Genomic DNA, 26,079 nt, shown 5'->3' on the forward strand with positions numbered 1-26,079 from the left:
TATTATTCAGTTTGGTCCTTCCTCCTGGCTTCTGAGATTTCAGAAAGAAATTACTGTATACGTTCAATGTCATGTTCTGAGCTCTTCCTGCACTCCTGTGGAATTGTGGCATATACAGAGCCCTAGTCATAACTCCAGAACAAAGTAAAAGACAGCAACAGCAACAGCAGCAACAACAACAACAACAACAGTAAGGTTCATTCTGGGTTCTTTCTTAGGGAGAGGTTTTACTTATGTAGAATTATTACTGGAGTTTTGAGTCACAGAAGAATATACGAGGTCTGAAATTACAGGATACAAAACAAGCAATGTAGTATTCTGTATGAATAATATTTAGAAGAGGACACGAGAAATTTCTCCTGTTCTCTCTTCCAAAAAATGGAAAGATAATAAGGGGGGGATTCCAAAGGGGAATTGATTATTCCCTCCCATTCAGACTGCATAACATTGCAGCAGTGCAAAAACAGTGATGATACATTGAATGCTTTCACAATACAACAATGAGCTCTCATTATGCTATTGAAGAAATGAATTATACGTTTTACTCCTCTTTCACTACTGAATCCACAATGAGAACAAGATAGTGTAATTAAATGATACCTTATGCATTGTGAAATGCCCCCAGATATTTCAATACGCTGTTCATTTCAATATTTTAACAGTGCCCTGATAATGTATGAAAATTAAAGCAGACAAGAAAAGACCAGAAACTTACATCTATTTCTAATCTCTACACAAAAATGTTCTAGCACATCATTCAGGGGTGCAGGTCTTATATTATCTCTCTTGCCTTCTATACATGCTTGGATTTTCTATTTGCTAGAACTCTTCCCAGTGTTTCTGACTGACACAGAACAGCATTTGCTGCAACCTCAGTGCTACTTTTTTGCAGCAATCCCACTTACCAATCTGCCTTCACCACACCTTTCTCAACATTACAGGGAGTAGAGCACCTATCAGCTTTGCATAGCACTTTACTATAATCCTCCACTTTTCTCCTGTGATGTTACTGCCATTCTGGATACACACATTGTGGCACAGCAGGCTGTCCACTTCTGCATATTAAGCCACTTCTCTCCTCCTGCCTCAACAGCTGACTCTTACCCAAGGGCTCTGACATTTAAACTATTCTCATCAGAAGCAGGAACAGAGACACACAAGGGGACCTGGACAAATGTTGGATGCTGGATACTCTAAAGCAGGTCTTGGGAACTGCTGGTGGCAAGGAAGAATATAGGTATATAGAAAGGTGACTTCCTAGTTGCCAAGATCCAAGTATGGGGCAAGTACACTTTGGTGAGAGAACCCAAAAAGAGATTTAAAAGCACAAAATATGCAGCAAATCAAATCATGGAAATAGACCTTTAAAATATGTCCTTGTGAGTTCCAAAATTCTTGCCTTAACATAGAAAAAGGCCACACGATTGGTAAGTTAAAAATGATTTACTTACAAACTCTCTAAAGGTCAGATTTATGTGTTTTTCAATACCACATTCAGAAAGAGTTGCACAGGCAGTAAAATTTGGCTTAGCTACAGTGGTGTAGGTTCCTAAATTGTTGGTATTGGAACACAGTAATGGCTTGTAAGAGTCATGTGGTCTGAGCTGTAGCAACCCACTCAAAACCTCTTCTTCTTAGGTAGGCTGGGAGAGAACAGTAGGCTTGATTACCTAGTTCCTCCAAAGGTGAGCTGAGCCTGGCAGGACAGCTTACTCTTTGGTCTAAAACCTTTCATGCATTAATTAGACAAGGATGTTGTTTATGTGTGTCTGGTTATCACATAGGAACCTTAAGTCAGGGATCAGATGCATCCCTCCGGGTGCTTTTCAGTTACTGCACAGCTGTCTCCCACTAAGAGTTAGGATCTTTACAACTGGCCTTTTGGGAACAGTTTAGGAATACAAAGCTTTCAATGGCCTAACCATTTGATGCATCCACATGAGGTTGGTTTTTTTTTTTTTTTAATACATTCGAGGCACAGTCTCCTTTAATTTCCTGCAGCATGGGAGGAAGTTTAAGCCTTTTCTACACCAGCCATGATCCTGAAAATGATCGCGCCCTCCACACGTACAGAGACTTAGAGCAGCAATTATCAACAGACAAAAAGCTTCCATTGGAAAATACCTGTTTCTCCCCACTGGGCCTCTTGTGGTTTAGCAGCAGCTCAACAGCTCCAACTACCTCTTTCCTGATGGCATGCAGCAAAGCATCCCCAACATAGACGTTATAGGTCAAAAGTAGCTCTATAAGCTCCAGGTTCTCATTTTCTATTGCAATAAGAAGAGCCGTTCTTCCAAGCGGGTCAATGCAATTAATATTGATCTTGAAATATATCTCTGCTTCTTCCAGGGCTTGCTTCACACTGGCATAATCTCCTTTCTCCACAGCATTCAAATAGGCTTTCTCAGGAGGTGAGAGTTCAGACTCAGCTCGTACAATGCGTAGCGGGATTCGATCTCGGTAAGGGGCATTAACGCTTCTTCTATAATAGAACTGGGCCATAGTTCACACCAGCCTAACCATGTCTTTCTGCAATAGAAAAGAAAACACCCATCAGTTGAACATTCCTGGAGCACAATATGGCGAGTATACCATTATTATAGCAATGGAATTTCACAGAAAAGGCTGCGTTCATATTTAGCAACAGGAAGACGAAAAACTGCATAAATACTTAGATCAAAGAAGCTTAACTGGTTTTATTAATTTATGTACATAGCGTTTTGTATTATCTTAATATTATTGAAAAGCAATAGATGAATTAACATGATTTAATTGAATGCACATAATAGACCAAAGACAGCCAGAGAGCTTAATCAAGAACAGCATTTGATAAGTATTATAGAAAGAGTTAACTCAGGTGGCCTTTGCCTGAAAATACAAACATTTATTTATTTTTTTGCAAAGAAAAATTCAGAGCCAAACAAAAACCCAAGTCTTACACCATGTAGTCGATATTTGTTTGGACTGCAGCATAAGGGCCCTCAAGCATTGCTAGGTTGTTCCATATTGTAGTTTAGGGTTCCGTTTGGGAGGCACTTGAAATCATTTCATTAATGTACTGAAATATCTATTGACTGGTACTGATGCTGTTGCTCTAAATTTATATCCTTTAAAGTTGGCCTTGTTAAAAGGAAAGCACCTGGCCATTACCACAGTAACCTTTCTTTCCTCAAATTCTGTGTAGTCTCAGGGCAATATTTTTACCTCCTAAAAATAAAGACTGAAAATAAAATAATTCTGAAACATTTTGCTTGCATCTCAAAAGCAAAGGAAGCTTGTTATGATTTTGCTCTCCTTTGTTCCCTCAGGTGTCATTTTTTAAATGAGGCCAGAAACCACAGAATGAAGTTGAAAGACAAATATAATAGAAAAATGGGCCTAAACTCAAACCAAACTCCACAATAATAATTTTTCTTGTTTAGAATGAAAAACAGGTGTGTGTGCAACAGGGATCTCTGAACTGTTCAGTGTTTTAAATGAAAAGGTTACTACTTCTGTTGTTTCTGAATGATCAATCTTACACATTTTCAAAAACATTATTGGCCATTTAAAACAAAACATTTTAGGACTCTTAAGTGGCCATGATATCTTGCAGAACATCTGCTGAAAGGGTGAGCAAGACCATGCAGTAAGGTGAATCTTTGGTAATGTTAATGCAAGGAAATAGCTTAGAATATGTCCTCTTTACTGTGAGTTCCTTCTAAAGCCTCTTCCATCACATTTCTTGCTTACCACTACACATTCTCTTACAGCTTTCAGAATACCAAGTACTAATCACAATTACAGAATAGTTTTCCATGATACCCCAACTTTTTTTCTTGAACCCTTTAGACTACAATGCACGTACTGTACTCATACACTATTATACTGATCTATTCCTTTCATCCATCAATTGCCTTTGTTATCTCCCTTCTTTCAATATTCAAAACACCACAAACACTGATGATACTGTATAAGAAAAAACACTTGCATTGCCTTAGGAAGGACAGCAGTTTGGGACTAATGCAGACCATTTCAGATAGGGAAATTAAGTCTATGAGGAAGACCCTGTGAATGACATGCCCCCACAATTACCTGTATTCCATCTTGATTTTAATGCTAAAAGGATGGCAAGTTCATATCAGTAGAGAGAGACGTGAGCCTACAATGACCTTTATAGAACAAAACTGGATACACCATGTTCATTACCAAGGAAGCAGTCTGAGTTTGGTGTAAGGGTCCTTAAAGGCAAGCCGCCTAGATCATTCATTCCCCTGCACTGGAGCTACAACCTGAATCCATTTCTGTCATACAGCCGTGTAAAGGGATTCTTGCCCCCTATACCGTGTAAGAAGACTCAAAAGACAGCATATTGGTAAAAAGGTTATATTTAATGTTGTATGACAATTAGAATATCTGCAAAGTAACTAGCCAATTAAGTAAGTGTGGGCAGGTGTTGTTAACTCACAAATCTGAGGGAAACACCTGCATTTTGTGGCTTCCCATAAATGATTGGGATAAACATCCCTTCTTGCTAAGAGAACCCTGGATACATGATCTGAGCCCAATGTAGCTTGCATTTCTTTATTAGACCCTAACTTATACACACATGTAGCATGACACCAAAATGTTCTAGGCACGAAAGGAAAATTCCCTTTTGAGTCTTGACTCAGGAATGACTCAGAGGGATGGGAATTGGAGGCACTGTATCACATTGGTTCCACTCCTACCTGCAGGGTCATACCAGAAAATAGTACTAGGAGATTGTTGCTTAGTTCTGTGCCTTTTGAGCTGTGGGCTCCCATACGGGTCCATTTTCTCTCCTATGCTATTCAACAGCTATATGAAACTGTTATCTGTCATCTGTGAAGTTGGAACATGGTGCCATCAACATGCTAATGACATGTAACTCTTTCTCTCTCCATTCAATCTGAATCAGGAGAGGCTTGGAAGGTGTTGGACCAGTTCCTGGAAGCAGTGAAGCTCTGGAAGGGAACCAATAAAATGAGGCTGAATCCTGGTCCTGTGGGTGGTTCCCATGTCTGGGAATTATAGATTTACAACCTACATTGGGAGAGGCTACACTTCCCCTGAAGGAACAGGATCATCGTACTCCTGGATAAGGTGCTAACATGCTCTACAGGAGCAGGTTTCTGGCACCAGGCCAATTGGCAGACTAACTCTGTGCCACAAAGATGTCTGTGAATGTGACATGAAGGACTTCCGGCGGCTGGCGCCATTATGGATGGTCGTGGGCTGCTTCGGCTGCGAAGCACCCAGTTCATCCCGGGGGTTAGGAGCCCTGCAGCCGCATAGCGGGGCTTCAGTTGGGGCGCGGGAAGAGCGTCCCGTGCCCTGGGCTCCCCGGCTGTGCCCGTTGTGCTCCGAACCCTTCCCCCGCGCCCCCTGTAAAGGGGGAGTGGGGGTGAAGGGACTACGGAGCCGGGCTTTAGGGGACATGCCCCAACCGGGATGTTTACATGCGGCGGCAAAGTCCGTGATGAGCGTCTCTGTTCTACCTGTCATTAAGGAGTTGCTAAGAAACCAGAAGCTGTGAGTAATTGACTGACTCTTTGTATTCCGGGAAAGCTCTGGGATTAAGAAGAAAGGCAGCCCGCCTCTCTCCCTTCGGGTGGTGAAAGAAATTAACTCTTTAAGTGACTGCTGCTACAACAATCAATTGAAAGTATTTGGAATTTGAAAGCTGAGTCTGTTGAGATCTCCTTTTGGGGGTTAACTGAGGAAAAAATATCTCCATTTGAAGTTTTGGTCTTTATACTCCGGCATCGGAAGAAATGGCGGCGATTTGGACTTGCGTAGGAAAAAATTGAGACAAAGGAAGGAAAAGACAGGAAACGTAACTTGATACCCACCTCCCTCCGAAGATGTTGGACTTTGCGCTTATGTTGGCACTGAAGGACTGGGAGGATGAGGAAAAGTTTACTGTCTTTCAACTGGAACTGCTTGATCGAAAATTAAGAGCCTTGAGTGGGATTATAAATGGAAAGAATTTGTTTTCCACAGAGGAGGCTTTTCGAAAGTTTTATTCAATGGAAACAGACTTTCGCAAAGAGCTGGAAGATGTGTTGGAAGGATGGTTTGAGATGGCTGAGCAAATCCGAATGGAACAGGGGCCGATTTCAGGGGGTGGCAGTAGCCCTGGAACGGAAAGATTTTTAATATCCAGACTCCGAGGTGGCAGCTCGGGGTCGAGGGACATAGAATTAAGATTTCTACAAGAAGAAGAAGAAGTATGGTACAAAGGCACGGAGAAACTCAGAATGGAGAGGATGAACATCTTGGAGCTCGATGCAGGGTTTGTTGTGGTTGCAACCTGGATCTGTGGACATTCAGAAGAATATAATAGGAGATCCGGTTCTGGTGAAAGACAGGAGAAGATAATGGACAGAAGGGGAGTGGGTTGAACCAATTAATGTATAATATAGATGGTCTGCCATGGTATCCGAAATCGGAGTGTGAAGTCTGTTAATTACAAGTCTATTTTAAATAAGTAAGGAGATATTGAATTTAAGTTAAAAGCAGCATGATAAATGATAGAAGAAATAAGTTTAGCTGTAAGAATATTTGGTTAAGTTTTAGGTTATAATGCAAAGATTAAGACAAAGGTGTTTTTTCTTTTTTAAGTAAAGTTAAATTTTTATAGAGAAAAGTTGTTAAGGAAATAGTGTACTGTTTTAAAACCGAAGGTGTATAGGCGGGGGAAGTCAAACGTCAAGATTTGGAACTAGAATTTTTTTTTTTTTTAGTAAGGTATACAGATAAGAAGAAGAATCCTGACATTATGTGTGTTTGTATTTGTTTTGATATTTGTAGGTGTGGGGGTCGGGTTTGTGTTATTTTGTGAAAATGTCAATAAATTCTGTTTAAAAAAAAAAAAGAATGTGACATGAAGGTGGGCAACCTTCATCAACCCTGCCATGTGGGAATCCCTTGCAGAAGACCATAGTGCCTGGAAACAGGCAGTCAAGACATGTATTCATAGCAGTGACCAGTGGAGGAATGACTGCTGGGAGGAGCACAGAGAGAAGAAACACCAGAGTGCATCTACAGCAGCACAAACTGATGCCTTCATCTGCCCCAGCCATAACAAAACTTGTCTCTCCCATAGCGGTCTCTACAGCCACAGTAGGCGCTGCAACCTTCCAACGGCTTGACCTCACCTCCAAAAGACAGAAAGATGCCAACAACATAACAGTCTGTAAAACTGCAATGTTTAAGTGTCCACAGTATCTTTGCAAGGGAAAAAGACAGGGAGAAAACCAGAACAACTTGGTCACACCCCTGTGACCTCTTAGCAGCCCCACTAGCTGTCACTAGTCGTATGACATCTCCATTTTAATTGTGCTTTAGATAATGGCAGAAAAACAAGGCCTCAGCTTCACCAAAGGGCTTTATTATAGAAGCACTCTTAAAGTAACAAAATCTAAGACAGTGATTGCATTGTACAAAATGATAGTTTGCACATATTGCAAAATAAAATGGCTTTGTAAATCCTGGCAGACCTCATTAAATCAAGCACTAAATTGCAAGCAAGTCCCTCAGCTGCAGTATACAGAATTCACACAACAGGGTGGAGTGGGGAGTTCTTATTGAGTAAATAAACAAGTGGGGTTTATTATTATTAATAATTTGGAAGTTTTCAGAAGTGGTTATATTTTAACTGTGTGAAAGAATCAGTCTGGAAAAAAGTAATGTTTGTCTAAAAGTGGTGTGGGTGGGTGTATGCGTGCACACACACATGCAAAAAGAATTTAGTGTATTTGATTTTATCATTAGTGAAAATGATTTATTTTAACAGTTGGTCAAACTTTTCGGTGCCAAAATTTTAATGACAAATTGTGACATTTTCTTTCAAGTATTATATGCATTTTTTCAGCTTTGCAGATGGTTAGTAACTGCATAATACACAAATCATTAAATCATTCTAACCAGCATTTGAAACCTGTTAAAATATGCTAAAATGGCAAACTTTCAAAAGATACTAATCTCTTATTAAATATACACTCTCAGGTACAAAGAGATTTATCACTACAGTATTATTCTAAACCAACTAATTTGTTGGAAAGTAACCTGATAGGACATAAAGTCGGATAGGCAACCCAATGCCACTGAGCTTCACAACATGTACAATTTTCCCCTGCTATGTGTTTAAGTCTCTTTTCCACATGCAGTTCTTAATTCTTTCAGCTCAGTTCTACTACCTACATGTCCAAGACTTGCTATTGAAGTAAACTTAAGCAAAACTAGCCTTGTGGGTAGGTTGTTCCCAGGTTTGAGACAGGTCAGCTACCTGTTCTGGATAGGGTTGCACTCTCCCTGAAGGCCCAGACATGTCACTCAAGTGTGCTCCTGGGTTAATCTGTGTTGCCTGAGGTCCAGGTGGCCGCAACAGTTTAGAGTGCCTTTTACCAGCTTTGGTTGGTATGCCAGCAATTACCATTTCTGAATAGGGCTCACTCAGCCACAGTGGTTCATGCACTGGTATCCCCTATAAAGGGTATTAGGAGCTGCTAAAAAGGCTCCCATTTTGAAGTATCCCACAATGGGATTTCCTTTTTGTTTGTTCCCCCTTGCTTTTTTGTTCTGGATGTACGGTAATTACCAATTCTCCACAAAGGCTCAGTTGGCAGAGGCTACCACAGTTGCCTTCAAAAAAGTTGTGTACCTGGGATCCCTACAGTGCTCCTATGTATAAGGAACCTGACTGCATTTTCAAAAATTTAGGCCTTTTCTCAGGCACCGGGGCCTTTTTTTGGATGAAGAAACCACTTGCCACTTAGGAGCTGTGAGATAGTGGGGTAACTAACAACAGTTGTGTAAAATGGGCTGTATCACAACTTCTGCTCAGCTAGCCACTTCACTCTTTAATTTATGAGTGCTGCTTTGAAACTTGTGTCCTCTAACAGGCTATTTCGGGTTTTGCCCCTCTGAAGCTATGTGGGAATTGCATGCTTTGCTTATTCAAAGGGGTCTTATACACTCCAGGCATCTGCCTTGATTCACTGGAATCTTTTAATTGAATTTTGTGTTCAACTGCTCTATTTTTTTCCACAGGGCAAAAGTTAGTGCCTCTTAATGATTAGATTTTAGCCAGCTCATCCAAGACTGGGATAGATTGATCTTCTACCCTGCTGCTGAGGTTTCTTTCTTTTTGCTGCTTCAGAGTCAATAATGAACCCTTCTGTTACCTGTGGATTTTATTTCTGCTTTATCTTAAACGTCTAGCTTTTTATCGAAGTGGGAAAAACCATCTGGCTTTGACCGCCCATTTACCACCACCCTGAAACCTGGTTTTAAAAGTAAAATTTATTTATTTACGCATTTCATAAAATTTACACATTGTTTAATTTTTTAAAATCCCAACCAGAAAGTGGCTTACAAAAATATTGAATTTGCAGTTCCTTTCCTCCCTACTTCAAAGTTTCTTGACCTATAATTAAATTGTCCCTCTCTGATATCTGAGTGAGGAAAATGAGATGGGATGACAAGTACATACTGAACTGTGAAACCAAAGTAGCAAGAGTGGCTGCAATCCCAACCTCACTTACCTAGGACCAAACCCCACTAAATGCAATAGGACTTAATTCTGAGTAGACATAGTTAGGTTGCAGCCATAGTTAGATTTGTGACGGGCCATTAGCCACTTTATGAACTCTGAAAGGCAACATGCCAGGAAGTTAATCCAAATATCTGCTGATGGCTGAGACAAGACTGTCTGTTATATCTATTCATTAAGAAGACATATATTTCTGCATCAGCAAATGATGAAACAAAACATGGACTTGTGCAAATTAAACCAACTGCAGTGGAGTCGAAAATACCAGATGAAAGTGCAAATGAATATAATAATGGATTGAGGCTTGTCTGTACATCCCTAAACTCAGCAGAACAAAGAATATAACCATATTTTTAAAACAAATGAAAATCTGAAGTAGCAAATAAAAAGCAGGCTAGGATATGTTTTATCTAACTAGAGTCATCCTCCACCCACCCACCTACAGAAAACCTCCATGAAATAAAATATTAGTGCTGATTTCACAAGAGTGCTACTGCTGGTGGGTGGGAAGAAGAGAGATGAATATGTTTTTATGTCTATGTGCTAGTTTTGTCACATGTGGTTCTTTTCTGTTGTTGTCTTTATAGTACAAGATAATTGTTTTTGTGTGGCACCACTTAATCTTCTTTTGCACATGTTGTGGTATAAGTGGATTTTGGAATTGAAATCAAGCTCCCATCCTCAAACAGCATCATCAGCACAAGTTTGGTCCTATAGTGACTGGATCGTGTGAGTTAAGCAGGATTTCAGAGTGGTGGCACACAGTAGAGCCAATACTGAGCAAATGCTTTCCTAAAAATTATTGTCCCAATTTAGCATGAAGCTTTCCAATGCAAGCCGCTTTAAAACGAACAGGAGCTACACATGAGCACAGCATAGTTCTGAATAGTTTCAGTAGAGGTGGTGCAGAAGTATTTCCAGTTAAGATTGTGTTCTTTGACAAATGGCAAGCTATAATGAATCACAACTTTTTCTTATAAGCAAGTTTGGGCTGGTGTCAATATTATATTTGCTTTGAATAAAAAAGAAGCACAGAAAAAAACCCTGCTGCAATGAAAATAATACTTTACCTCTAAACAATCTTTATCCCCATCACTGTTAATGAATGCACCCTGAACCTATTTTCTTACAGTCAGAAAAATATTCACTGGGCCTGAAGCCCTATTCTAATTATGTGGAATAACGCAGAAATACCAAGAGCTTCCCGCAAGTCATTGCAGGGGCTGCTTTCTTCTAAAGAAGCCTGTCTTAACTCTCTGTCAGGCTTGGCCTGACTTCACAAGCAATACAAGCTTTTGTTTGGAGAGCAGCAATGTATCAGGGATTCTAACGAAATAGGATGAAATACAAGAAGTTCACCCAGGATCCATTGAATTCATCATGAGTAGTACATTGCCCAGCCTCTTCTGCAACCTTCTACTTTCATTCTGTAAGTGGTTGTCATCAAGGGCAAGCAACTGGAAGTCTGCTCACTCTGCAACTACAGTTGTACCACAGGTTAAGTACGCTTCAGGTTAGAAACTCCGCTAACCCAGAAATAACGCTTCAGGTTAAGAACTTTGCTTCAGGATAAGAACAGAAATCGTGCTCTGGCGGCGCAGCAGCAGTGGGAGGTCCCATTAGCTAAAGTGGTGCTTCAGGTTAAGAACAGTTTCAGGTTAAGAACGGATCTCCGGAACGAATTAAGTACTTAACCAGAGGTACCACTTAGCAATTCCACGGAGCTGCAAAACTAAGGTTCTGTTTCAAGATCAGTTAAAGTCTAGTCCATTTCTGGTGGGGGGAACCTACAAAAGCAGACCCTTGGATTTCTGGGGGGGGGGGCTTCAACTGCCCGCATCCCCATTCAATCATCATCAACTGTTCACTCTGCTGACAAAAATCCTCTTTCCTAGAGGCCTAAACTGACCTAAATCCCTTCTTCAAAATTCTGGTAAATTGACTTTGGTGCAGCCCATTAGTTGAGCCACAAATTCTTAAATTGCATAAATCCCCAGGCCCTGATGGGTTTACAAGTGAAGTTTACATATATTTTGGTGATGTTGCCTTATATCTGGTGCACCTCCTAAATGGGATCCAGGACAGTGTCCAATTTTCTGTTATGTGGACACAATCGATGATCACCCCCTGAGGATGGAATCCTCAGTATTAAATAATGATTATAAAATCATATTCATTTAAATAACTCAATTTTAATGTCATATAACTGAAATTCTCTACCCAGATCATTTTGGATTTATTCTACACAGATTTATTCTTTTTTGGCCTTGGATTTGTTTAGCATACATAGGCAATTTTTGTTAAAATAACTTATTTTCAGTTTGGTCCTAAATTTATTCATGCATTGACAGCAATCTGTGTCCCATTCATCTGTGGAAATGCCCATGTTTTTAGGGGCACTCAACAGGGTTGCCAACTCTTCCCTTTATTGCTCACAATTTGTCTCCTAAGTGTTGGTGAGTTTTTGTGACATTGGATCAATCCAACACATGTGGTGGACTTGTACAAAGGCATACAAATTTTGGGATGAGGTGTTTAATGAAATCCACAAAATTATTAGACGAAGGGTGGTTAAATATCACAACTGTATTTGTAAAACCTTTTTTGTGGGGAGAACACAGGTGTGCACTCTAAGCTACTGATTGGATATCTATTCTTTGCAGCAAGACATTGTAACTTGGCATTAGAAATGTATGGAAAGAGCCTCTGACAAACTGGTATAATAAGGTCTGGAAATTGGCACTTTTTGAGAAACTCACCAATACACTTAGAATGGCATAAAGTATAAAATAAAGAGTCATTTGCAGTACAGTGTTTGTTTTATTATGCATACAGTGAAGAATTATTACAAAGGGCTTCACACTGCATATAAGCATTTTTTATTGTTTTGACTATTTGTGTATCTGAAGAAGTGTGCATGCACACGAAAGCTCATACCAGGAACAAACTCAGTTGGTCTCTAAGGTGCTACTAGAAAGAATTTTCGATTTTGTTTTGACTATGGCAGACCAACACGGCTACCCACCTGTAACTGGAACTATTTTTTGTGTTATCTTTTGCAGTCCTCTGCATCTAGATATACCGTATAATGTGGACTTGAATGGACTTCAGCTTTGGATGCAGACTTCATCTCTTGGGGAGGGTGTAATTTTTCTTTTTAATTTTCCATTTATTTTGTAGTAGACTAATGATTTTTTAAACAACAACAACAACAACCACCTCAGGGAACCAGTTTGTTCCCTCGAGAGCAAGATAGTTTACCTGGAGAACCTGAGCAAGAAAGAGATGAGTGGGTCCCCTTCAGGGATGTGGAGTTCCCTCAAAGTTCTGTATTGGAACCTGGGCTTATTAACTTATTAATAAATGATCTATGGTGCAACCTCACCTGGAATGCTGTGTACAGTTCTCATTGCTTTGTTTTAAGCTGCCACTCCCACACCTGCTGTGTCTTGTCCCTCCTGCTAACTATACTCAACCCTCTGTCACTTTTCTCCTCGGTTTTTCTCCACCCCTGCTTTACTCAAACATCACCTGTTGCTTAAAAGTACCACTTTCCCCCTTTCAGTGTTCTTCCCTTCTCAACATACTCAAACGTCTCCCTCTTCCATCCCTCAGCTGCCCAATGTGAGATATGAAGACTGCAGAACCCTCAAATATTCCAGTTTTTTACTCAAACTTTGTCATTGTTTAGAATAAATTTCTTCTCACTTTTCTCCATATCGGCTTTACTTAAACCACGTCTCCCTCCCCCTCAGTATCTGTCCCTTCCCACTACTATTCCATGGCCACTGCTGTTGAGCAAGATGAATTTTTTCATCCCCCCGCCCCGACATCATGCAAATCCAGGATACTTATGAGACATTGCAAATCCTCCAATGGGGGCTGCATGATGACAGCCTTTTATTTTTATGCATTGTAAGAAGCATTTTGCAAGAAATAAACATACATCTATAAGTACTATGATTAGAAAAACAGTATATTTGAGTACCAGGAAATCGAAGTCTGCCCTTGCCATAGCCTCAGCATACTTACACCTTGCTGATCTAAGATAGCAACCGAAACCTTGCTCCACCACCACAGAGTCATCCCACTGCTTTCTGGTATGCCTATCCTTCTGTGAACTGGCCTCATAATCTCTCTTTGTTCTGCAGTCTGCTAACTTCCCTGGGGTAAACGTGTTTCTGATTTAGTTTTAGTATACATTTGAGCCTTCAGATGTGCTGGGCATGTTCCCTCCATGGGGAAGGAATTCTTGGATGAGGAAAGAGCTTCTGAGATTATCTACACCCTAGGGAGCCCAAGAGGCTTCCTGGGGTGCCACACTCATCTTACTTTGTGGTGTGTATGATAAGCACTCTCTGTACTTTCTTACTTTCTCTTCCTTTAATATTCCTGTCTGGCATAAGAAGTTTATTCTGGAGTGGTCATTTTTAAATACTGAACATTTTTTCACTGTCTCATTTAAATATATTTTGGTCGCCAGGTGTGCTGGGAATAGATTGAGATATTAGTGGAGGCAATGCTTGTAAAAATCAAAATTGCCCAGTAATGTATTCCATAGTTCTGAAATTCATCTTGTCCAGATTTATCCTATTTTATGGTGTGCCAGCTACTTCTTTTTAGATTCGTGGTGTCTGTAATTTAGCCAGACCATCTAGGAGCTTACAAAAGTGAACACAATGCTCAGATGAATTCCTTCAGTCACTAGGTTTACCATATAAGTCTGTCTGTTGCTCCTCTCACCACAGTTATTTGCCATAACCAACCTCTCAATTTCTTCTCTTCCCTGACTCCTTCTGTGTGCTTGCAGACTTCTGTAGCACTTGGCTTTATATGCAAACTGAAAAAGAACAAACCTAAAGGGCTGAATGCTGCAATATTCCAGTTAAGATCTGTAGCATGTTTAACTGGCTCCTATCAAGTTTGATTTTTCAGAACTGGAAAAGATTTTTTTACTGTAATCTCAAAGTTCACAAGAAGAACAAGATTCTTTGGAGATTTGCAAGTCTTTCTAATTAACCTTGAAAAGCAGTCTCAAACTGCAGGTGATAGTAGCAGAACCATTTTTAAAGCCATGGTTTGACCCAATCAAATAAAAATGTGAGGGCCCAGTTTTAACTTTGTAAGGGGCAGCTGAGTGCCCCCTTTGCCCATGGCATACCTCCCTGCTGTTCTTCCAGCAGAGATGGATTTAGGGTAGTGTGATCAGTTCCGCCGCATTGGGCACTGAGCTGAAGGGGATGCCAAAGGGTTTAGCAACTATGACATAGTGCATGTGTAGAATGGAAAGGGATGCCAAATTTTGGCGTGCCACTGAAATTTGAAAGACTGAAGTATGCCCCTGCCTCTAGGCACTGCCAGGCTCATTTTTGGTATCAGAGACCAACTGTGAAAGGGAGTAGGAACATAAGCTGCAGGAGGGAAGGGGAGTTCAGAACCCCTCACCTATATGGCTACCTGCACTTCACAGCACCTCCCTCTCCCAAGTCTTGCATTATGTGATTAGAACAGGCCCAGGTTTAAACAAATGAATCACCAGCTTCATGTAGAAAGGGCTAAGGAAGAAAGGCCATCCAGTGAATTTCATGGGGCTCTGAACCTCATTCTGTCATTTATTCTACAAAACAAGGTTTCAATCGGATCAGTTTCTTTAAAAAATCAACATGATTGCAATAATAATGATTAGATTTCATGTTAACTCAATATAGCATAATATTTTTCTGTTTGTCCTCACTTCTCCAAAATTCTTTCCAGATATCACTTCATGTTTCCACTCTCCTTCTCTGATTAACGTATTGCCTCATAAATAAATTCAGATTAATGCTTTTGCACTATACTTTGAATATTTTCCCATCATTTCTCATCTATTTCTAGACAAAAAAAATGTCAAGCAAAAGTTGAAATTCTACAAAACAGGCCTATATTTCTTCTGCATAATCAATAACACTGAACCAATCTATTCAAATGCATACAATGATGATGTGGCTAAAATCAAAAGGAGCATCATTGGTACCAAGGCTACTCACCTGTACAAAAGGGTAATGTTCTCCCTTTAGTGCTACTGCCGTGCTCATAGCTAGCAAGTAGATTTGAGAAACAAACCAAATTTTTTATTGACAGGATAGAACTGCAAAGTTATAGATGGCTAAGATTTTTTTTAATTATTTTTTAAACCTGACAAGCTAGTAATGAAATACCAAGAAACATCTTGGTTCTGCGTGAGATTTGAAAGAAACAGCCTTGAGTACAGTGCCCACATGTTCAAGCAATGTGACACATATATGCATGGACCGGCTCTTGACCGTACACATCACAGTCTTACAACCTCAGTCCTACATCTGACAAAACGGGAACAACTTCTCTCACTGGCAGCAGGATTAAAAGTGCTGTCATTTCCCCCACCCCACCCCCCTTTGCCACCTAGCAAAACCCGATGACCCTCTCTCCTATGTTCCATTCTATAGCGTTTAAAAGGCGCTCCTGTGTCTGAAAAAACAACGAGAGAATTGGCTGAGGCACGGACGGAGGCGGGTGTTTGCTTGCACACTTTCACAAACACAGAAATAATTTGACAGAAACGAGGCAGCCCAGAAAGGGGACACACAGGCCCGGTCTTTTTGCTGCAACGTGTGAAGGGACCCTTCTGCAGCCTTCAAATAGAGTAATAACAATGCCTCCCGCTCTACCCACCAACCCGCCTTATTTTGTGAGGATCCTCTGGACCTCAGCATTGGGAGGATTGGAGTCACGTTCGTCCCTCCGAGTTATGGGTCTCTCTGAGAGCGTCCTAACCAGCACCACCTTTTTCACCCCGCTTCTTGGGGGAGAAATAGCCCCTTCCTAAAGCGCCTCTCACGCCGCTGTTCCCTCCGGGGCACGAAAAAGTTACCTCTGATGGTAAGTGATGGGAAACCTATACAGTACTTCGCATTTGACTTTCCTCTGGCAATTCCGGATTGTTTTAAAACCGCTTCGAGGTGGTGGCTGCCCGCCCTCCCCCCACCCCTATAATCTCTGATTATGAATTACGACAAAAGAGTAAATCAGAAGAGTTGGAAAGGGATCCCCGAGGGTCATCTAGTCCAACCCCCCTACAATGCAGGAATCTTTTCCCTTAAGAATAATAAAAACCGTTCTAGAGATACAAAAAAAACCCCCAAACAAAACCGTACAGTCCCCAAGCGACCCGGGGAGAACTTACTGGGCGTGAGGAAAGGCAGGCTCGGCGAGGCAGCCGCATTTTCCCGAAGACAGCGAAGGTTTCTCTCTTTCTCTCCTTCAAGTCCTTTCCCGAGCCACCCCGAGCCGCCTTCGCCCGGCGCTCCCCTCAGGATCTCCTCAGGGTTCCCCCCCCCCGGCGGAGGTGCCGCTTCGCCGCGGCGCAACAGATGAGTCCGGGCGGGGTGGGGGACCGGGAGAGAGCAGTGGCTTCTCCGCGATGTGGGCGTGCGTGGGAGATCCTTCCCACCCACGCACCCACGCCGGCTCCGGCAGGGCGGGCAAGCGGAGCGTCGTCTGCGAAGCTCCTCTTCGGCTCCCCTCACACAAGGAACGCCGCTCGCCTCAGACGGAGGAGGGTTTCTCCTCGACTGGCTCCCTCAGTCTGCCGACACCAGCAAAAGCGCGCGCGCGCACGAACACACACACACACACACACACACACACACACACAAAACACACACATACAAAAACACCTGGGAAAGGCGGGAATTGGCGCCTCGCCTCCGCGCGCCCCCTCTAGGTTCCTGAGGGAACACAGGCTTTACAACCGGTAGTAGCTGAAAGGGCAACCCGGCAAGGGCGCCGTTCTTAAGTCAGGGCCTTTCCCCCCCTACATGCTTAAGATGGGCGCGAATGCCGAATAAACATCTATCTATCTATCTATCCCCCTACATGCCCTTACTGTGTTACCTTGGTTCTCAAGATTAATCCGTTCCGGAAGTCTGTTTCAAAACCGAAGCGTTCCAAAACCAAGGCGCGCTTTGCCATAGAAAGGAATGCAAAATGGATTAATCCGTTCCAGACTTTGGAAAACAACCCCTAAAACAGCAATTTAACATGAATTTGACTATCTAACGAGACGATTGATCCATAAAATGAAAGCAATAAACAATGTACTGCAGTCACACAATCATTTCGTAGCTGTGCAGCACAGGAAAGCTCATACCAAGAACAAACTTAGTTGGTCTCTAAGGTGCTACTGGAATATAGCTGTCAAATTTCAGATTTGAAAATAAGGGATCAGCACCCTCACCTGTCCTGGGGAAAGTCTAAAGTTCTCAGGGACAGTCCACCTGTGGTAATCCCCCCAGGCTACAAATTAATTTACACCAGGCTACACACCATCATCTTTCCCCTAACCCCCCCCCCCACCCCCCAATATATATATATAACAGATCTGCATCAGAGGGAATGGCACATGCCTCTTTGTCAATTTGAGCATAGTTGCGCTCCGTGGGCGACAACATATGGGAATAGAAAGAGATGGGTTTGGCCTGGGTTGTCCTCTTATATACCTGCTGGGATTGACAAGTCATCTGACCCTCACCCTCACCTGAATCTCATAGCTCTCATAGCTCTCCTGAATCTCATAGCTCTCCAGCAGCTGCCTTTGATCAGTCATCATTTAACTCTTGGGGAAAATAATTAGCATCACACATCATGTGCCTGGAAGTTGCCAAACCAATTAACCAACCAGAAGGATTACTGTTAATAGCACCAGTTTTCCTAGCTAGCCTAACTTCTCCAGGGAATTTGTTCCAGAGTTTGGGAGCAGCCAGCCACTGAGAAGGCCCTTTCCCACCTCCCCACCAAGTGTCCCTGTGACAGTGGTGGGACCAAGAGAAGGGCTTCCCCTGAAGATCTCAGAACCTGGGCAGGTTCATAAGAGGGAATACAGTATTTCAGATGCCTTGGACCTGAGCCATGCGGGGCTTTATAGGTCATAACAGCCAGTGGAACTATTGTAACAAGGTGGTCATATGCACCCTATAACCAGCCCTGGTCAACAGTCTTTCTCAGTGTTAGAAGCTGAGATATGAAAGCTAGGAGCTACATGGCACCTTAAACCTAGTTTATGAGTGCAACAACGTAATGTCTAGGCATGTTTCTTTTATAACAAGGACACAAAGCTGAAAATGAATGAACTGCAGCTAAAATATGATGTTCAGTTTTCACATGGTCTAGTCATCCCCGTGCCAACCCCCCCTAATATTCTTAAGAGGGTCTGTTCTCCAGTCTTCAGAGAGTAGCTGGAGGTGGGGAGGCAGAAAAAGTCCTCCTTTCCTTCCACTCTGCAGTTTTAATCTGAAATCTGAGTTGCAGTACTGTGTCCAGAGCTCAGAAACTGCTCACACTAATGAAATTCCTAGAGCAATAGGAGTTTCAAACATTGGTCTGGCTGCAGCTGTTTGAGCCAGCTGAAGTTTCTGAGAACTCTTCAAAGGCAGCCCCATGTTGTGTTTACTTGCTTATAATTTGCTTTTTTCCCATTTTGTCTTTTTCTCCCAAGAGCAGCTAGGCGGAGGAATGCCTTGGGATACATCGCCAGCAAGTACAAACTCTAAAAGGGCTGTAATAGTGGGAATTGAATGAACTCAGGGGCGCCATGCACACGTGATGGATCCCCCAATGTTGGGGGCAACTTGGCGCACCTGAGCTAACTTCTGGAGTAGCCAAGTCCTATGTATTTGTATGTGTTTGTATGGAAATTCATTCTTTAGCGGTAGAAAATGGAACCGAAGAATTAAGTTCCTCTAGTGGGCACTACAGTGCTGTTTTAAGTGTCACAAGGCATTACATTAGTACTATCAACTAACAACTATGACTTGCACTCTTGTTATTTAAAATGGTCTATCCTATTTTTTCTTCTAAACCAAAGAACCCAAACATAGACATAAAACAACAAAATCGATATTAATGCTGAATCTATGATTTAAAAAATGCAATAGAAAGGGCCAGGGCTGGCTCATGATATTTTGCTACCTGAAAAAAGGACAAGATTGTTACCTCTCTTATTCAGTGTACAGAAAGTGACCGTACTGACAGTTGAATTTTTCTTCCAGCGCTGGGTGGAATATTGTCTACCACTATACCTGAAAGCAGGAGTCTAGCAAAGGGCAGGCCATGAAGCCAAGGGTGCTAACAGGATTTTCTGGGCCCAGTCTACACTTGCCAAAGAAGACCCACATTTGCATAAAATTGCATATACTTTATGTACAGGCAAATTTGCACCATCTTCTACAAGTGGGGGTAGAGCACCCCAAAAATAAATCAGGAGTCACACACAAGTAATAAGATGCCCAACAGATAGAATATCATAAGGTGAAGCGCTTTCCCCATAATTGTAGTTCCATACTACAAAGGGCTTACTCTGATTAATATATGGCTGCCACATAGCTGTTAAAGGCATGAAAGCCATTCTCTCTTCCAGAGCCAACTCATGCAAGGAACTGAAGTTTCATGAGGTTTAACTTGTAAATGAGTTATGTTACTGCAGGTCTTTCACCTGCTCTTGTTAGGAGGGCAATACTACATTCATTAGGGACGCGGGTGGAGCTGTGGTCTAAACCACTGAGCCTAGGGCTTGCTGATCAGAAGGTTGGCGGTTCGAATCCCCGCGACGGGGTGAGCTCCTGTTGCTCGGTCCCTGCTCCTGCCAACCTAGCAGTTTGAAAGCACGTCAAAGTGCAAGTAAATAAATAGGTACTGCTGTGGCACGGAAGGTAAACGGCATTTCCATGCGCTCTGGTTTCCGTCACGGTGTCCCGTTGCACCAGAAGCGGTTTAGTCATGCCAGCCACATGACCCAGAAAGCTGTCTGTGGACAAACCCTGGCTGCCTCGGCCTGAAAGCGAGATGAGTGCCGCAACCCCATAGTTGCCTTTGACTGCACTTAACCATCTAGGGGTCCTTTACCTTTATGAACATGAGCAGTTTCACATTTTAAATTCACTTAACTCATCATTGTCTTTTCATAACTTTCGATTTTGGTCCAGTCAACAATTCTCAGACAAAGCTACCTCACATCCAGGCTTTATGTTAGGGGGCGGGCAAGACACCCACCTGTCACCATCCTCTGTTTGGTTCTGTCTAGCAGATTCGGAATGAAATGTCTCAACAGCAGTTGTTTTTAATTACTTTCTTTTGACCCCAAGTGTTCAAGTGCTCAGAAAAATCTTTCAAAATCTTCAGTCATTTGAAAACTATTTACTTTTAAATAAAAACATTAGCATCCATCTACACACTGTATAGCAGAATCCGCAGAAAACCATTTATAGGGAGTATCTGATCTCAAACAGAGATTACAAAGAGACAGAAACCACTAGCCAGAAAGAAAATGGCAGAGAAGGGGAGTGCAATGCCTCTTTAGGACCTCAGGGTTTCCTGTTGTCCGAACAACTCACTTCTCACAGACACACCCTAGCCCCTGTATCTACCAACAGAAGCAGCCACCTCACTCTACCTAGTGCTTGGAAAAGATGACACACTTCCATTGATACTGGATTTTAAGAAAGGCAAGTCTGATTCTGAGACCCATAGGCTGTGTCCACACTTGGGTGTTAATGTTTATGTGGGGGTGCTCTTTCTGTGTGCTCATCTGCACCCTTTTGTCCACATGAGAGCACTTCCAATTTTATCCCTCCAAAATGTGTCTTGGTGTTTCTGCCCACACTAGTAGGTGGTACCTGAGGGGATACATTCATGCTGTGTGTTGTTTTCTTCTCCCCTCAATTAGCACTTCCTAAGCCGCACCTGCCAACCTAGCAGATCAAAAGAACGTCAAAGTGCAAGTAGATAAATAGGTACTGCTGCGGCAGGAAGGTAAACGGCGTTTCCGTGCGCTGCTCTGGTTCGCCAGAAGCAGCTTGGTCATGCTGGCCACATGACTCGGAAGCTGTACACCAGCTCCCACGGCCTATGGAGCGAGATGAGCGCCGCAACCCCAGAGTCGTCTGCAACTGGACCTAATGGTCAGGGGTACCTTTACCTTTAACCCACACTTAGATTGGGGGGGACGACTCATTTAAAAAAAACCCCATTGAACAGCAAGCAACAGCAACAATGTGTGTGTTGCTCCAAGCCACGAAACAAGAGGTCCGTTTTGACATGCATCCCTTTGCTGGAGTGGAGCAAGTTCAGTTTCACTAGACTGTGAACAGAGATTTTAGCATTTCTTTCTAAATTTTTGCAGAATATCACATCAAAACACAGCAAATTGACGTTTATGTTTCAGGAAATATGCAAGCAAAGGGGAGTGAATATGCTTGGTTTAGCTTGTTTCACTAGTATTCTCGGTCACATATAAGGGTTCAGGAGAGGCAGAAGCATCTAGTGAATATATTGCATCTAAACAATAAGCAGCTGTATTAGAAAATGAAGTGTTGGGCTATTTAATTTTCCTGTCTGCAGAGGAAGTGAACCAGAAAGCAGCTGCAGTGATGTTGTTTACTGTTATTTGTGGAGCGTAACTTGCCACTGGCAACAGCAGCAGCCTCTGCAGTTTCTGTCAGTGTGCACGATTCACTGCCATTTCATTATCCTTAAGCAAAATAGCAACGGATGTTTTTATTCTTAGTTCCACTGACATTGCCCTAAAACTGCCCTTGTCGTATCATTGTAAACATGACACTTTTCCTAGAGAGAATCTCCATGTTGGAGAAGCACATGCAGGTCAACAGTGGGAGAAGATTTTTATTCTTTGGTCTAGAAAATTCAAATACCAAGAAAGAAAATGAAAAACAGAACAGGTCATGGAAAATACATATGCTAAGAAACAGAAACACCAATGAATGTATGATGTAGACAAAGAGAAATAAAAAGACTAATCATTTTGCTATATTGTTTGAACCATGTGGTTTTTATCAACACACACGTGCATGCACACACTTCAGTAAAGCAGTGCATGAAAACATTTTTTTATAAATCATTTTTATTAAAGTTTCCAAATTAACAATTCAGTCAAATCATATTAAATATACCAAAATATACATATGCAAATAATATAATCCAAATATTCTGCCAAATTATAATTTATTTTTTTTTGTACTCCCCACGCTTCAAGTTTTGGAAGGCTCGTCATCATCTCAATTCCACTGCATGTCATATTCTTTCCGATGTTCTCCAGTTCTATCTGCTGTTATCCTTCATTCTTTCACAGCCTCTGAGTTGTTCCCACAAGCGATTTAAAATGAATAATACGTTTCTGTGTGGATTTTATATCAGTCTGATTCTCTTCCATCTCCTCACAACCGGTATTTCTGTCGAGTCAATCCAAAAGTCCTTTCGTTATTTGCAGCCGCCATCTTATCCAGCATGAAAACATTTTTAAGGTAGATGTTAACTAGAACATTAGAAGAAAATTACAAAACATTGTGCAGAACAGGACACAAACAATCAAAAGAAAACAAAGACCAAACATCTGATGTATTCTGGCATTATCACCCCACTGATACCTATTTGTTGGTGTTGATGGGTGTTCAAAAAGCATTAATCCATTAATTCGGCTTGCAACACTGCCAGAGGTGTGTGGTGATGATTTCTGTTCATAGACAATATGAATGGGAACTATGGTACAGTAATTAAAACAGTTTTGTATGATCTTCCAACATTTAATTTCCCCCTCATATTTGTTCTGTCCATCTTCTTACTGAGAGACTTCAGATTACCTTCCAGAAATGTTGCCACTTTCATTTTGTTGAGATCCTTATGTAGTAAGTTCTCACTGCAATTTTCAAAGATGGTTAAGAGTCTGTGAAGGCTCAATTTTCTGCAGTTATGTCAGGCACGATAACAAAGACTTGCTTCCAAAGCTATCTATCCCATTCAAAATGCTGCCACATATCTGCTAGTGCCCTTTTTTCTTTACATCCTAGCAGTACAGAGAGAATAAGTTATTGATTCTGTGAAGATGAAGCAGAGTATAGTACCACCTGTAAATCAGCAACTTTGATCTAGACTGAAATTGTTTTGATGGTTTCGAGACCCACAGTGAACTCCATTGCTGCTCTGAGATTGCAGGTACTGTAACTCAACAGTTTGACTTAACTCACAAAGCCACACTCTTCCTCTGTCTTCCGAGACAGACGGATGCCAACAATTTTTGGAATTTTATTGCTCGTTCTACAGATTGTGTTATGACTTCTGTTGGCTGTGGGATGTGATCAACAAATTCACTAAACCACTCATCCACAAATAGATCAATCTTGTGCCTTACCTTATTGGTTTGCACTCCCTCTATGTCTTTTAGGCAACATGATTTCATCTGCTGGAACAGGTTTTGTATAATAATAATTATAAGTATAACCCCATGGAATAATAAGTATAACCCCATGTGACTTGATACAGCTGCCTCCAAAGGCAGTCAAACTCTGGTTTGAGCTGTGTCTTTTTTTTTAGTTGAAAACATAATTTAAACCACGTATTAAAATATCATTTTTCTAAACAGTTCCAATTTTTCTCAAGCATCTCAGCAAACAACAACAACAACAACAACCGCTTCTAGTCATTCAGGCAGTAAGAAAAGCCTAAGGTTAGATGCAGACACCTCATCCCCTTGTTCCTTCCATTGGGATTATGAAAGGTTGTTTATAGTACATTTGTTGACCAATCATATGCCTAGTTCCCTGTGCTGTAGATGTGCCTGCTGTACTAATTTGTCCTCTGAACCCAGATCATTGCAATTGACATGTGAGCTTGTTGCTTCAGGTACATTCCTTGGAGCAGCATTCTGTCTGGGTGTCCCTTCATACAGGCATTTCTGTCCGTCTTTTAATGATATTATAGAACCACAGGGATGCAGGTGGCGCTGTAGTCTAAACCACTGAGCCTCTTGGGCTTGCCGATCAGAAGTTTGATTGTTCGAATCCGCACAATGGGGTGAGCTCCTGTTGCTCGGTCTCAGCTCCTGCCTCCCTAGCAGTTTGAAAGCACGCCAGTGCAAGTAGATAAATAGGTACCGCTGTGGTGGGAAGGTAAACGGCGTTTCCGTGCGCTCTGGCACTCGTCATGGTCCTCCGTGTGCCAGAAGCGGTTTAGTCCTGCTGGCGACATGTCCCAGAAAGCTGCCTGTGGACAAACGGCGGTTTCCTCTGCCTGAAAGCGAGAGGAGCACCGCAACCTCATAGTCGCCTTTGACTGGACTTAACCATCCAGGGGTCCTTTACCTTACCTTACCTAACCTAGAACCACAGAATTGTATAGTTGGAAGGTACCCCCAAGGGTCATCTAGGGGTGTAATGCAGCAATCACAGCTAAAGCATCCCTGATAGATGGCCACCCAATCTCTGCTTAGAAACCTCCTATCCATCATCTTCTGAGGTAGTCTGGAGCTGCTATTCCCCAGCTCATTTACCTTGTGGCATAATCTGCATTAGGGGGACGTGTGTGGTGCTGTGGGTTGTGGGGATAACCAATGCCTCACATGTAGCCTCACACGGGGCACCAGTTGTGGGGATAGTCAGTGCCTCCCGTGTGTTGCCTCACACAGGGCACCAGTTGAGCCTGCGGATAGGACGGCCGATAATACTGGAGCCCAGCTCCCACCGCGCCGTGAAAAGGAGTCTGCTGGCTTGAACCTGAAGGTTGAGCTGTGAGTTCAATTGAAGGATGCCTCGTGAATCTTCTGCGAGCGTCTGTAAATGCTGAGATGATCCGTGAAATAAAAGGAATTAAACTAAAAGGTGGCCCAAAACTAGCAGCCAAACAAAAGGTTTTAAGAAGAAAAAGCAAGCGAAAATGAAATGAAACAACAAAGACTGCAGTCTGATGGAAATGGCTTTAGCTGCCCTGCATGGATGGTTTTGCTTTCGCTTTGCCTGGGCTTGTCACGCAACGTTCTTCTCACTGGGCTTGCCTCACACTTTTTCCACACCCAAACAGGGAGCGGCAGCTTTTTATTGGGGGAAAAACCAACATCATGATCAATACATCAACCAATAACAACTCTGTTGCTGCCCTAAATTAGGCGGGAAGAAGATTAACTGGCTGTTACTTAATTCAAAGTTGGAGCCTTTTTTGCCCCGCGGAGGGATCCAGGCAGTAAGCTGCCTGCCGGATCCTGTTATCACCTTTCCTTCCAAAGCGGAAGGATACAGTAAACACAAGCATAAATAATCACAAATAAACGTAAATAACCACAGGTGCAAGCACACCTGCAAAGTATATTCCCACAGTGGGTTAAACCACAGAGCCTAGGGCTTATCTATCAGAAGGTCGGTGGTTCAAATCCCCGCAACGGGGTGAGCTCCCGTTGCTCGGTCCCAGCTCCTGCCAACCTAGCAGTTCGAAAGCATGTCAAAGTGCAAGTAGATAAATAGGTACCGCTCAGGCGGGAAGGTAAACGGCATTTCCGTGCGCTGCTCTAGTTTGCCAGAAGTGGCTTACTCATGCTGGCCACATGACCCAGGAGCTGTCTGCGGACAAACACTGGCTCCCTCGGCCAATAAAGCGAGATGAGCGCCGCAACCCCAGAGTCGTCCGCGACTGGACCTAATGGTCAGGGGTCCCTTTACCTTTACAAAACG

The 26,079-nt window shown here is 42.3% G+C and overlaps 1 protein-coding gene across 3 annotated transcripts in view; it reads right to left on the minus strand.

The window, feature by feature from the left end:
• The window catches only part of TRPC4 (transient receptor potential cation channel subfamily C member 4), a 68,094-nt gene extending 51,247 nt beyond the window's left edge, over positions 1 to 16,847 (minus strand). For all 3 annotated transcript variants that reach the window (XM_033173060.1, XM_033173059.1, XM_033173058.1), the window contains exons 1-2: positions 16,758 to 16,847; positions 2,125 to 2,529 (exon numbers count right to left, since the gene is read on the minus strand). In XM_033173060.1, coding sequence (XP_033028951.1) covers positions 2,125 to 2,502 — 378 coding nt within the window. In that variant the 5' untranslated portion in view covers positions 2,503 to 2,529; positions 16,758 to 16,847. The remainder of the gene's footprint in view (positions 1 to 2,124; positions 2,530 to 16,757) is intronic.
• Between the last annotated feature and the right edge of the window lie 9,232 nt (positions 16,848 to 26,079).

Source organism: Lacerta agilis, chromosome 16 (assembly GCF_009819535.1).
Source record: "Lacerta agilis isolate rLacAgi1 chromosome 16, rLacAgi1.pri, whole genome shotgun sequence".
Taxonomy (NCBI): Eukaryota; Metazoa; Chordata; class Lepidosauria; order Squamata; family Lacertidae; genus Lacerta; species Lacerta agilis.